At 37.0% G+C, this 14,039-nt stretch overlaps 1 protein-coding gene across 1 annotated transcript; it reads right to left on the bottom strand.

Moving 5' to 3' along the window:
* Positions 1–3,038: 3,038 nt before the first annotated feature.
* On the bottom strand, positions 3,039–12,351 carry LOC125042610 (thymidylate kinase-like). The gene is made up of 6 exons (XM_047638367.1): positions 12,252–12,351; positions 10,180–10,361; positions 9,641–9,737; positions 8,644–8,746; positions 4,610–4,798; positions 3,039–4,114 (listed from the first exon to the last, which is right to left on the bottom strand). The coding sequence occupies exons 1-6, from the start codon at positions 12,296–12,298 to the stop codon at positions 3,998–4,000; spliced, it is 735 nt and encodes a 244-aa protein (XP_047494323.1). The 5' UTR covers positions 12,299–12,351; the 3' UTR covers positions 3,039–3,997.
* Between the last annotated feature and the right edge of the window lie 1,688 nt (positions 12,352–14,039).

The following is a 14,039-nucleotide window of genomic DNA, read 5'->3' as shown; positions in this document are numbered from 1 at the left end:
AGACAAAGGTTTTCTTGTGAGGGGGGAAGAGGAGACTGGTGTCTGAAGAGTAGGGGCAAAGGAAGGTGGAGGTGAATGTGTGGTAAGGGAAGAGGGGGTGGAACGTTTAGTCTGTCTGCTGCGGGTAGTGCGGGGAGGGAGAGGGGAAGGTGTTGGGGCTGTAGTAGAGATTGGAGTGTCTGGATTTAGGATGGCAAAAGAATTTGACTGGGGAAGGCAGGAGGTAGAAGAGGGGAAGTCAGATGGAGGGGGGTAGGTTTAGGAGAGGGTGTAGGAGCTTGGGAGGTAGGGGGAGTGGCAGAGTGAGCGACATTACTGGAGTAGGGAGTAAGAGAAAAACCTCGTCGACGTGCTTCCTGTCTGGCTTCATGTAGAGTGAGTCCAAGTCAGAATCTGAGAGTTGCTACCTCAGACTCAAATTTGTAGGTGGGGCAGCCACTATAAAATACATAATGGGGGCCGCCACAGTTGGCACAGGTGCGTGATTGTGCAGAGCAGTTTGATCGAGTATGGTCAAGTTGGACACATAGAGGGTATCTGGCTGCGGAACGGCAATGGTTGGCAAGATGTCCTAAACACCAAATATTTTGGCACTGATGAGGAGGAGTTTGATATGGTCAGACAGGGAGGGATTCTCCACCAATGTAAACATTAAAGGGAAGGTCATGTCTATGGAAAGTAATTTTGGCAATCTTACGATGACCTCTGAAAGGAATGGAATAGCACTGTACTGATATCGCATCATAGTCCATGAGACAGGCGTGTAAGTCTTCTCCACAATCTGACCATTTTTTGTTATAGATAGGGCAATTTGCTGGGGAGATAGAAACAGTTCTAATTTTGGTAAATTAAAAAATCATGAGGCTTTGGGATTTAAAAAAAAATATATAGTGCAAACCCTTTATTGATTATATACCAATTTTATCACAATTGTTCATTGGTATAAATATTATCACATGTTTGTTCTAGGAATGATCTTCATTTTTTCCAAGAAAGATTAATTCATATAAAAACATATATTATTATTTGGACTTACTTTTTACAATAATATGATTACGTGCTAGACTAATAGTTCACAACTTTTAATTTAAATTTATAATTCTAGTTACTACTATCCATTACAAATATAATTACCATGATCATGACTGAAAACAAAAACAAGGGCTAACACAATGAACTTGTATTTAAAACAGAGTAACTATACAAGTATATGACAATCATTACTTACAAGGAAAAAAGTCAAATTAAAGGAAATTCCTTACAATTAACTTGCATAATGTAGAGTACAATCATTTTAATAACACAGTTCTGTAGTTGATAATGTGAAGAATGGTTTTATAAATAGGAAATGATAACTTCACTCTCATTATTTCTCATATCTGCAAAGATCCTTATCCTAAATTCATCATAAATTGCACTTAATCCAATTTAAAAATAATATATCACACTGAAAAGCAAAGGGTTATTTTTGATCCTGATGATGTTAATGAGAGGAAGAGGAAAAAGACTTTCTAAATCAGATTTTGGTTTAAATTAAGTATTATTTACCATATGTACCCCTGTGCTGGTTAATTTATGGTAAATGGTTAATGGTTAAAGGCAAAATAAATGTGCTAGACATCTAAGGTCATGCAGCACTAAAGCTAATGTTAGTGAAGGGTGTTTGGGTTAGTGATTAGTTGTTAAAGCTGGGTTAAAGGATTGGTGAGTGAATGGTTAGGGTCGGATGAGGTAATATAAAGGATTAGATCAAGTGAAGGATACATATGCATTTGAGGAAGGAAAACAGGTTGTCAAAGCAGAAAGTGTGAGATTCTGTAAGGATGTCTGATAAGTTGGGAATTTATGGTAAAGCAAACAACTCTGATTAATAAAATACTATCAAAACCCTTGGATCTGGGAGAAGTGACCATCATGTGTTGAGAAAATGTTGTTTCAGGGCCCAGTGACGTGAATATGCCGTCATGAAAAAATCTGGCTTAAATGCCCAATAACAAAAATAAGCTGACATGAAAAATCTGGCTTGAGGGCCCAATAACAAGAATAAGCTGTGTGAAAAATTTGGCTCGAGGGCCCAGTGACATGAATATGCAATCATGAAAAATCTGGCCTGAGGGCCCAATAACAAAAGTAAGCCGTATGAAAAATTTGGCTTGAGGGCCCAGTACGTGAATATGCTGTCGTGAAATTGGACGAGGGCAAGGGTGACGGGCATATACCAGAGAATTTTGGCTGGAGGCCAGGGTGATGGGAATGACATGTCATGAGTGCACAAACCTCTTGGACTGTAGTGGGCAGTTAGGAAGGAGCTCTTGCATTATTTCCATTGGTAGATGAGTGTGGAATGTACTGGTGGTCATATGTATTACAAAAAAATTTCATAAAATGACAAAATATTATTGTTATCGTTATTTTTATAGACTACCATCTTCATACAAAATTTTAACTGAAAAATACAGGGAGACAACCATAAGAGTCGCCACTCAAGTAAGCTTGATGCCCAGATTTTGGGCCACATGCAGGGAGCAATGGACCACATCCAGAATTTCAATGAATTATTTCCATTGGTAAATTAGTGTGGAATGTGTTGGAGTGTGTAATGTTATAGACTACCATCATGATACAGAATTTCAAATGAAAATATAGGCAAGGAGTCTTGACACCATGGCCAACAAGCCACACACCCACAAGTTGCCTACTCAAGTAAGCCTGATGCCAGATTTTGGGCCATGTGCAGAATGGTTAATGGTTAATGGTTAAAAGCAAATAAATGTGCTAGACATCTAAGGTCATGTAGCACTATAGTAAATGGTAGTGAAGGGTGGTTGAGTTACTGATTAGTTGTCAAAGTTGGGTAAAGGAATTGACGAGTAAATGGGTTAAGGTTGGGTAAGGTAATGTATAGGGGTTAGATCAAGTGAAGGATGTATATGCATTTGAGGAATGAAAAGAGGTTGTCAAAGCAGAAAGTGCGAGATGTTGTGGGAGGGATCACGAAAAATCGGTCCCATTTGGCTGGGCTAAATAGATTATTTAAGAATTTTGTAGAGATGGGGGTAGTAGAAGGACGGGGGCATGTGGAAGAGGGAGTAGTGTTGAGGGAGGTAGTGTTATGGGGAGGTGGACAATAAGGTTGTAAGGTAGTATAAGGGAGGATGGGGGTTGGCCATGTGCAAAGAGCAAGGCACCCAGATTCAACAGGTTAAAATCTGTAGAGATCATTTGGAACTAAACACAACAGAGCTTTAGCCTACATCCTAAGAATCAATAATACTAACTGGCAGGAGCTGTAGGTAATTACTCTTTGTGTACCTCAACTTTCAGTTCATCAATATCTCTTCAGTTATATGATTCTGATAAAGATATAACATCAAAAAGCAAATCACATATCTGGCATTCAGGAATTCTTGTCATGGTTGCCACAATTACCTTTATCCCTTCAAATGCTTTGTAGGTCTTAGATGTAACTCATCTGGTAGAAGTCTGTTATGTATATGAATCTTTAATATAGTTCCTGTTTAGTTGTATAATTTGTATTAGAGTATTACTAACAATATATATTTAAGTCACCCCCAAAGACATATCATTACCGATGTAGAAGCCTGATGAAGTTGGAGACGTAATTGAGATTACATCAAGGGAATTATTAGAGCAATGAACTATATATTACAGGTCAGTACATGATGTAATTGTGACTTCATAAATGTGTGCAAACACAACAAAGTCTGTATTCAGGTTAAACTTGCTGTGCCATAAACTGCACAGTAACAGTTTCTGGTCAACATAGACAGGTTAGCACATTTTGAATATCATTTAACTTCAATTAAAATCAATATTAATTTAAAATACAAATTAACTAAACAGACTATAAGAAAAAAATAATTGAAGTGAATGAACTGCAGTTGAAAAAAAAGTAATAATAATAAATGCCTTTATCATCAGGTCAATGTCTTACACAAAAAACATTGACATTGCTGAATATTTACAATCATGCCTTTTAGACCCAAAGTTTCTTTAGTTCATCATTTTGTTCCATAACATTTTCTATGGTTTTTAATGCCTCAGTCTTTAAAGCTTCCTGTAAATCTGCAACACTCTTATTTGCGTCAATAACCTGGAAAAGAGAAAGTTCCCAAATGTTATTATTTCATATAAATAAATAATATAATGAGAATCCTAAATTCCATATCACTTTAGGTTTTACAAATATCAACAAATATTCCTTTTGCCATATGTTCTTTAAACTTCGAAATTCGAGAAAAATGTTTACAACTTTATTCTACTTTAAACTACATTAAGCATCAGTCTATAATAACCTATACCATTACTGAGTAATAAGAATATAAATAAAACATCTTATTTTAAAGCATATATTACCTACTCTAACATTTGTACACCATATACCCATGAATAGAAAGCATGTATTTTATATTTCTTACAGTAAGAAACTTGGGCTTAAAATGTACACAATATAAAGTCTGCAAGATTCTGATACTATAGGACAATAGTTTTCACAATATATTTATGCCACCCATTAGCAGTATAATTTTGAATTCATAGACAAATTTGCTTCCAAATTTATAACTTTAATTATGATCTCATAACCAACCTTCCACACGTCATCCTTCAGCAACTGATAGTTTTCATAGACGCGTTTCTGAAACTCTTCCTTTTCATAACGTTCCGCTCCAAACTGCCCTCGCCTTTTTGCTTCCTCTGGCTTTAAGTCAAGAAACAACACCTGATCTGGTCTTGGAAGTCCAGCATCACTCTTCTTACACCACTCTAAACTCATATCCTGAAGAAAATTAATTATGAGATAATTACAAGAACTTATAACGCAAAGTACAAGTGCAAAGAATATTATGATAATGTAGTAGGATGCAAACTCATTAGCTTGATACAGCTTTAGAGAAAAAAAAACATTATAGCATTATAGTATTTTGAGAATTACCAAAGTGAAGCCTTTAAAAAGTGTACACCTAGCAACAGAGTATAAAAAAAATCAAATTAAATTATCAATTGTAACATTCCACTGCAGATTATGGACCTATCTCAATTCATGGTGAGTTTTCTTTGGCAGCACCATTCTTGCTTAACAATTTTATCACACAATCACTATACCAATTCTGTGACTCAGTCCCCAATTTAGTATGCTGGTGTATGAGACTGCTCCACCATGTTGAAAAATGTCTCCCAATATCATTCTCCACTGCATTAAATAATTTGCTTAAGCAGGGTTAATGCTTCAGTTTTACATGTTTATGCATTTATTTCTTATGCATTCTTCATTTCCATGTATCATTACCACGCTTGCCCAATGATTGCGTGACAACCTTAACCTTAATCTCTTAGGGTTTCAAAAATACTCTCAATAAACTTAGTTTTCTGGTAACATGTCTGTTACAAATCTTTGGCTCTGGCTAAGTTTAGAAAGAGCTACTCTGAATTACATATAATGGATTTGTGGTATATAACAAAAATCATCAAATTATGAGTTTCTCAAGTCTTCTGTGAGCTAGAAATTTATCGGTTTTATTTTCTATAATACTGTAAGGTCAGAATGGAAAAATTACAAGTACACTGCAGTTACAATCGGCATTAGTCTGCTATTTCTGTGTGCACATTGGTCACAGTGTTCTTATACATTTTGACAGATTTCAATGAATCAAAGAACATGCTGTGAGCTGCAGTCTACTATATATTATTCAGATTCAGTAATATATACTGTTACATAAATGCTAAATAAACATAAAACCATAATTAAAAACATGAACAGATACAAAATGTAACAATTGTAAGAACAGTATTTGTATTATCTGTTTTGCTTTTTCTACAAATGTATTTGTATAGAATCTATATACAATATTTCACTGTTCATGACAAAATCCCAGAATGTAACAAAAGACTGCATAACAATTTTGATATAAACACATAAAAGACAATCTCTAGACTGTGAAATAAGAAAGTATATAAGAAAGCAGATACAGTCACTACAGCTAAGCATAAAAGGACAGGAACAATCAAAACACTTTTAATAGAATTAAAAAAAGGGAAGAGGAGGAGGGGGTAGGCAGTAGCCTACCACATGCATGTAGTTGGGCGAGGCACCTGACAAAATTGTCAGCAACAGAAACTGCTTCCTTGGAATGCAGCACACCCAGGCCTAAAGAAAGCCCAACACCCATCAAACATTTCTTAAAGAAAACGTCAGCCATCGAGTTAAGGTCCACATCCAAATATGCATAAATATGTCTGGGAGTATGTGCGAGAGAGTGAGAGAGAGAGTGAGAGAGAGAGTGAGAGAGAGTGAGAGAGAGAGTGAGAGAGTGAGAGAGTGAGTGAGTGAGTGAGTGAGTGAGTGAGTGAGTGAGTGAGTGAGTGAGTGAGTGAGTGAGTGAGTGAGTGAGTGAGAGTGAGAGTGAGAGTGAGAGAGAGAGAGAGAGAGAGAGAGAGAGAGAGAGAGAGAGAGAGAGAGAGAGAGAGTGAGAGAGAGAGAGAGTGAGAGTGAGAGTGAGAGTGAGAGTGAGAGAGAGAGAGAGAGAGAGAGAGAGAGAGAGAGAGAGAGAGAGAGAGAGAGTGAGAGAGTGAGAGAGTGAGAGAGTGAGAGAGTGAGAGAGTGAGAGAGTGTGCGAGTGTGCGTGTGTGCGTGTGCTAGTGTGCGTGTGTGCGTGTGCGTGAAAGAATGTGAGTGAGTGTGAAAGAGTGAGTGAGTGAGTGAGTGAGTGAGTGAGTGAGTGAGTGAGTGAGTGAGTGAGTGAGTGAGTGAGTGAGTGAGTGAGTGAGTGCGTGCGTGCGTGCTTGCGAGCGTGCGTGCGTGCGTGCATGCGTGCGTGTGAGCCTCTGAGTGTGTGTGTGTGTGTACATGAGAATGAGTGTTATGTGTGCGCGCACATGCATGTGTTTATGTGTATGTGTGTGTGTTTGTGTGTATGTGTGTGTTTGTGTGTATGTGTGTTTGTGTGTATGTGTGTTTGTGTGTATGTGTGTTTGTGTGTATGTGTGTGTGTTTGTGTGTATGTGTGTGTGTAAGTGTGTCTGCATTCCTGCATGTCCACATGTCTGCACGCCTATGTATCTGCATGCCTACATGTTTGTATGCCTGCATGTCTGTGTACTTGTGAGTATGCGTGCCTGTGAGTTTATGTGTCTGTGTGTCTGCATGCATGTTTGTCTGCATGCATGTGTTTGTGTGCGTGTGCGTGTGCATGATCCAATTATTCTTCTCTTCTTGCCACACTAAACTAGCTCTTTCCATATGAGTAATGTATTGTAGTGTGGGAGATGACAGGCAGACTCCCTGCTAGGAACCTCTCTTGTAATAGCAGCCACACTCAATCATTACTTTTCAATAAATTTAGGAGTCAAGACATCTTAATTGTCTATTATCAACCCTAAGCTTGCCATCTACCATACTCTTGTAGGGCCCATCTTCCAGGTTCCTACAGTGTGTATTCATATGTACATATGCATAAGTACATATGCATGTGTGTCTACAAATGTGTGCCTCTGCATGTGTGTCTACACATGTGTGCATCTGCATGTGTGTCTACGCATGTGTGCATCTGCATGTGTGTCTACGCGTGTGTGCATCTGCATGTGTGTCTACACATGTGTGCATCTGCATGTGTCTACACATGTGTGCATCTGCATGTGTGTCTACACATGTGTGCATCTGCATGTGTGTCTACGCATGTGTGCATCTGCATGTGTGTCTACCCATGTGTGCATCTGCATGTGTGTCTCCTCATGTGTCTGCACAGGTGTCTCTACACATGTGCCTACACATGTCTATAAATGTGTGCATGCAAGAATGCACATATTTTACATCTCACAGTGAGAGAATGCTATACAAAGTTTAGCAGACAATGACAGTGGAAGTATAAAAAAAATATAGGAAACAGGATAAATGTTACAGTTCTTGAACAATTTTTTAGACTTACAGACATTCAACAGACATTCAATATGATTTCAATTATCTTACAAGTGAAATTCAGTCTCAACTTGAATGCAAACAAAATAAATGTTGTTACTAAAAATGCAAACATAAATAAAGCTATGCTTCTTTTCTGAACCATTTACTGAAGCTTCCACTTACAGAACACTTAACATATTAATTTGACAAAGTTAAGTCAATAGATGCATCTTTAACCCCTTGCCGATGGGTACGACGGGTAGACATGTGCTATGCCCACTGTTAGTACTTGTTTGATTGTTTTTACACATAGATGGCTACACTTGTACTAAGTCACCAATGAGCCAGTTACGAGTACTGCCCGTCTCGCCTGTTCACCCTTTTCTTTGATTTACGAAATATTTTACGTTATCTTATTTTGCTGTTACTAATATTAAAAAACATTATAATAATTATAATGTTTATAATAAAAATAACACCATCGATATTAATAGCACTAGTAAAAATGTATGTTTTTCCCGCCAATTCAAATCACGTATGGTCACAAGGTCTACTAAGTGACTCCTTTGTGGCTAAGCACTAGGAGAGCCATCTATGGGCAGACATTTCACAAAAAATATAGAAATTGGGCACAGCATTTTCCCCATTTTTTGTTCATTTTCCCCAGCGGCATTGGGTTAAGAGATAGGCATCTTATCATTAATACAAAAAACACTTTTAAATCATACCTTCTTTGCAGCAGAAAAGGCAACACCAGAAAAGGCATATCGATCTACAATTATTGATGTTCCACTTTTCAGTTCTGATAAAATCTTTGGCAATAATTCCCATCTGGAAAAAGAGAGAAAACAAATTAAGAACTAAATGCTGTCTACAATTCTTAATATAACTTAACTGTTATTGGCACTGACCCCTCAGAACTGCTTGCCCTCCAGCTTCTCTTTCCCCTACAGCAGCAAAAAAAATGTCTCTGAATTTTTCAATTTCACTTAGAAAATATTAGTTACTAGAATTTCAATTAAACAATAAAATGTGTATCTTGTATCTTGATGTGTATAATCAATAAAAACACAATGATATACCTTAAGGTAATTTTGTAACTCATATTAGTGAGTAGGTATATAGAGGGGGAATGTGGGTTAGGAAAAATTGGTTGTTTGATGAAATATACTGTATAGTACCAAAATCATGATTTCTTATATAATTCATTGCATTCACAAAATGAAAGCAGCAAGAAAATGCGACTATGTCTGGCTGACTTAGAGGAGAGACTAAGGGGAAACAGGGTTATGGCGATATCATGAGTATGGATAGGGAACTTGCTAAACAGTAACATATATATTAGTGGACATTATGTTTTGTGATTATGAAAAGGTACCCGGAAAAAATTGTTTTACATAGGCCTTGCATTTTATATTCTGTACATCACAGGTAAAGCCAAGATTAAGGCAATAAGCATTTATGTTGTTAAATAGCAGAATGTAATGTCTCAGCAGATATATAAGAAGCTCATAACAGAGACTTGCACATGTCAAGTATTGTTCTTTGTTTTATAAAAAAAATATATATTTTGGCATAATAAAGGCAATGTGTGAGAGAAAGTGAGGCTAACACAAAAGACTCAGATATTTTTGCCTCCTGTATTATTATTGAAGCCATGACTAATTAAAAAATGTAAGATTTAGTGAAAATCACTATCCTTTCTAAAGTATAGAAAATGCACACCTGTTTGCAGAGAAGAGAAGATGTATGGCATGGTCTTCTAAGTCTTTTTCACATGACAAGTAACTACTGATGATACCTCCAATATGTGTTCCTCTCTCTGAAAGAAAACCTATCCATGAAAACCTAATACATCCAAGAGTTGGTGTTATTACCTTTAAGATGGTCAACAAGAAGGTCTCTTACTACACATAATTCAAACTACAATGAAATAAAGTCTTTGCATTCATCAGCTTTAATCTACTATGAAATAATGTGTTCTAAGCATCAATCAACTTTAAGCTTGCAGATCAATGTTTTTCATTAGTGTCCATTATATTCATCTGAGCAGTAGTTTGTCTGTATGCCAAGACTTTGTATAGCAAATGCAAATGCTCGAAGAAGAAAAGCAAGAAAGAAATTGGTAAACTTGATATATTCCATTTTTCAGCATAACAGTATTTGAATTAAACTTAATTACTAAACAGAAATGTACTCTAAAAGCATTTCTATTTTCATTTCCCTACATAAGCAACTGAACTCGTAAATATAAATATTCTTACCTGGAAACCTCATGTATATTGCAGGCTTGCCTTCTTTCTTTATTGATTCAACCAGCATTTCTGCCTGCGTGGTTTTTCCAGTCCTGTCACACCCTTCAATCACTATCAGAGCTCCTCTCCTCCCATTACCTCCTTCTTGGTTAGCATTTCCAGCCATTTTATGAAAGGTTCTTATACCTGATCTGAAAAAGAAACATGTCAGTTATAAATTAGAGCTAAAGACAATTTTTTTTGTTAGTGAGCTATAAACTTCTCTCATGAAATTAAATTTTGTATTGCTTGTATAATATGCAACTAGGAACACAAAGAAACCATATCTTTAGGAAATGATACATCTAATTAATTCATCTATATATAAATTTGACTTTCTTGAAATCTATGCAAACACATTCTAAGATAAAGCAATGTCCTTCAAAGTATCACCAGCATGTGGGCTAATTAGTAAAACTGATGTACTAGATCAAGAAGAAATATAACATTTGCAAGCCAAATGAAAAGACATCTGTTAATATTACCAATTATAATTTTCATTTTGCCCTACCTTAATGCTTAATTACCGTAAAGTCTATCTGTAACTCCCAAATTCTTCAATACTTATGATGTGCATCATGTGCAAAATATAGGCAACACATATGTATTTCTGCTTTTGCTTTAGTGCATGTGCTTGCTACTTCTTTGCAAAGATATTTGATATTTGTTAAGCTACTTTTGCATTATTCAGTTTTCAGTTGGCTAGTTTGTTAAAATTGTGGGATGACCAACCCAAAGAATAGTCATATATATGGATATGCATACACAGAAAATAAGGCATACCTGTCTATCTTATAGATTACATTTATCTATCTATCTAGTAGATATGCATGTTTAGACTGATAGATATGTATTTCTATCTGTGTTTATGCAAGTCCGTACAAAGAATATTTATTACATCAGACCTTACGCAATTTTAAACCAATGCCACCAGGAAAATGTTTTTTTTTTTTTTTTTTTTTTTGAGAAATGTCTCTGCATATAGATGGCTCTGGTAGTGCTTAGTCACAAAGGAGTCAACCTTGTGACCTTACCTGATTTCACCTTTCCTTCAATTGGCTGGAAAACCTTTTTTTTCTTTACTAATGCTATGAGTATCGGTGATGTTATTTTTATTATAAACATTATAATTACTATAATGTTATAAACATTACTAACAGTAAAATAAGAGAACATAAAATATTTTGTAAATCAAGCAACAGGCAGTTCTCATAACTGGCTCACTAGTGACTTAGCACAAGTTTAGCCATCTGTGTAAAAACAGTTAATAAAGTAAACTCACACTGGGCATGACATGTACATACACCCCATGCCCAGCAGCACTGGGTTAACAAACAGGCCTCATGTCTTTGCAAAAGCCTGGGTTCTCCCGGGCTGGGGTAGGCTAGTGCACTCCACCCTCACTCTTGAATACCAGAAGGCCCACTGGATCTCCTTGCAAGGGCTTTGTACAAAAGATATTCATTTTTCTCCCTCTCCCCCTCTGTCTGTCCTCTGTCTGTCTCTGCCTGTCTCTGCCTGTCTCTGCCTGTCTCTGCCTGTCTCTGCCTGTCTCTGCCTGTCTCTGCCTGTCTCTGCCTGTCTCTGCCTGTCTCTGCCTGTCTCTGCCTGTCTCTGCCTGTCTCTGCCTGTCTCTGTCTGTCTCTGTCTGTCTCTGTCTGTCTCTGTCTGTCTCTGTCTCTGTCTCTGTCTCTGTCTCTCTCCCCCTCTCCCTCTCTATGTAACTGTGGAATGCTGAGTGAGAGCCAGGCATTATACAGCAGCAATATTATATAAAGGAGTAATACAAAAACAAGAGGACATTTTTCAGCTTATTTTAAAGGATGTAGAAGTTTTAGAATGGTCAGTGTGTGAAGGGATTAAGAACGATATTCATGCAAACAACAGATAGCACAAACTTTTGCACGAGATAAATAGGAATAAATCGCAGAACTATTACTGCTGACTATGTCCTAAGTTCAATCTTAGGCGACACTGCCGTAACATACTAAATATTTATCTTCATCTCTGATTTCATGAAGGTCATTAAATAATGTACGTACCTGATGCAGTTTCTTGTAAAGGAAATAAATACGTTAGCGTGTGACATAAATTAGCGGTCGACGAGCCTTCTTTCTGCTCTTCCGCCAGATGTTAAATGCTATATTCGAGGGAGGATGCATGTAAAATTACCAGGAAATTAGGATGTGTTGTTATTGTATGTGTGTATAGTTTTACTATTATGTTTACATATATATATGTATACATACCCATAATTCTGCCAGTATACTGAATGGAGAATTTTGATGTTCGAGTAGTGAACGCCAACTTTTTTTTTTATCAATACAATCCTTAACAATACAAAGGATTGTTACCCCCCCCCCCCCCCCCCCGAAAAAAAAGGTCGTGTTTTAAGACGATGAAATCATTCACGACCAGGAAATATATGCAAACGGACCATCATCAATGCATTTATTTATTTTTACTTTTTGACACGAAGAGCGAACAGCAATGCATTTTAGCACTACTGGTGGAATTATTGATGAAATCCTGCATTTGCAGCAGATGCTGATCACTTTTAGCAAATATTGAACTTGAATTACTGCATTTTTTGAGAGACATTCAGTTATGTGTTGCATCAAAAGGTGCCATTAACTGGATGACAGTAACGTTTAATGTAAGAATATGGCGCACACAGTGATTAATTACATGAAATTTAAATATCCACTTTAATAATATAGTTATAGAAGTTTCATAAATTCTGCCTCCTACCTTCTTCCTTTCTCTTATAGAAAGAAATGCGGAAACTACACGTACTGTACTTTAATGATATTCCCAGGCAGTATGGGTTAACAGAACCAAGTGAGATTGCATTTACGACATACTTACAGTATAAGACGTGCGTGAAACTAATGATGTGGGAGCGGATGATACTGCTTTTCGCTGTATCAGTGACTTGCAATGCCGTATTATTTTACTGTATATCTCTGGTCCCCGCTGGTGACTCAAAGGCGACTTTTTATCGTTTGGGAAACAAGGCATTATAACACCAGTTTTCAAATTCGGGGGCAGACTATAAGTTAATAACTATCGTCCTAATTTTGATAACCTTTCCGCTCCATTCTAGTTTCTTGAATATTTCCTCAAGGCAAGCTGTAAACAGTTTTGCTGAGATGGTGTCACCTTGTCTAACACCCTTTTTAATTGGCATTTTATCGGTTTCCGTGTGGAGCTTGATGGCTGTTGTCCCATCTTCGTATATATCTTCCAATATTTTACAATATACCTCCTCTACTCCCTGTCTTCGAATAGCTTCTAGTACTGCCGTTATTTGTACGGAGTCCAATGCCTTTTCGTTGTCGATGAATGCCATACACAGAGGTTTCCTATATGCATTTATGTTTTCTTTTATTTGGATGAGCGTGTGGATGTGGTCTGTTGCTGAGAATCCACTGCGGAAGCCTGCCTGTTCTCTAGGCTGGTTAGAATCCAGACTGTCAGAAAGGCGAGTTCTCATGATTTTTGTAAACAGTTTGTAAGTGATTGAGAGGAGGTTTATGGGTCGGTAGGTTTTTAGACCCTTTCTATCCAATTTGTTATGTACCAAACTAATTGTTGCGTTCTTCCAGGCATTCAGAGTTTTTCCGTTGAGAAGGCATTTGTTATAAAGATTGACTAGTTTCACTGTTGCACTTTCTCCTGCATCCTTACTAAGGTCTATACTAATTCCGTCTTCACCTGGTGTTTTCCCTCTCTTCATGCCTTTTAGTTCTGTTTTTAATTCTTATGTTGTGATGTTAGATCCATGCAAGAGTCCTCCACTACTCTTATGATTTAATTCATGTTATATG

The sequence above is a fragment of the Penaeus chinensis genome, chromosome 32 (assembly GCF_019202785.1).
Source record: "Penaeus chinensis breed Huanghai No. 1 chromosome 32, ASM1920278v2, whole genome shotgun sequence".
Classification (NCBI taxonomy): Eukaryota; Metazoa; Arthropoda; class Malacostraca; order Decapoda; family Penaeidae; genus Penaeus; species Penaeus chinensis.
This window is presented reverse-complemented; position numbering and strand designations above follow the sequence as displayed.

Excerpts from the sequence above, each read along its gene's own strand:
- LOC125042610 (XM_047638367.1), bottom strand. The coding sequence starts at position 12,298 with ATGTCACACGCTAACGTATTTATTTCCTTTACAAGAAACTGCATCAG. Across the intron at positions 9,738-10,179 it reads AATATACATGAGGTTTCCAG|AGAGAGGAACACATATTGGA; the intron begins GTAAGAATATTT and ends GTTTTCTTTCAG. Across the intron at positions 8,747-9,640 it reads CTTCTCTTCTCTGCAAACAG|ATGGGAATTATTGCCAAAGA; the intron begins GTGTGCATTTTC and ends CTCTTTTTCCAG.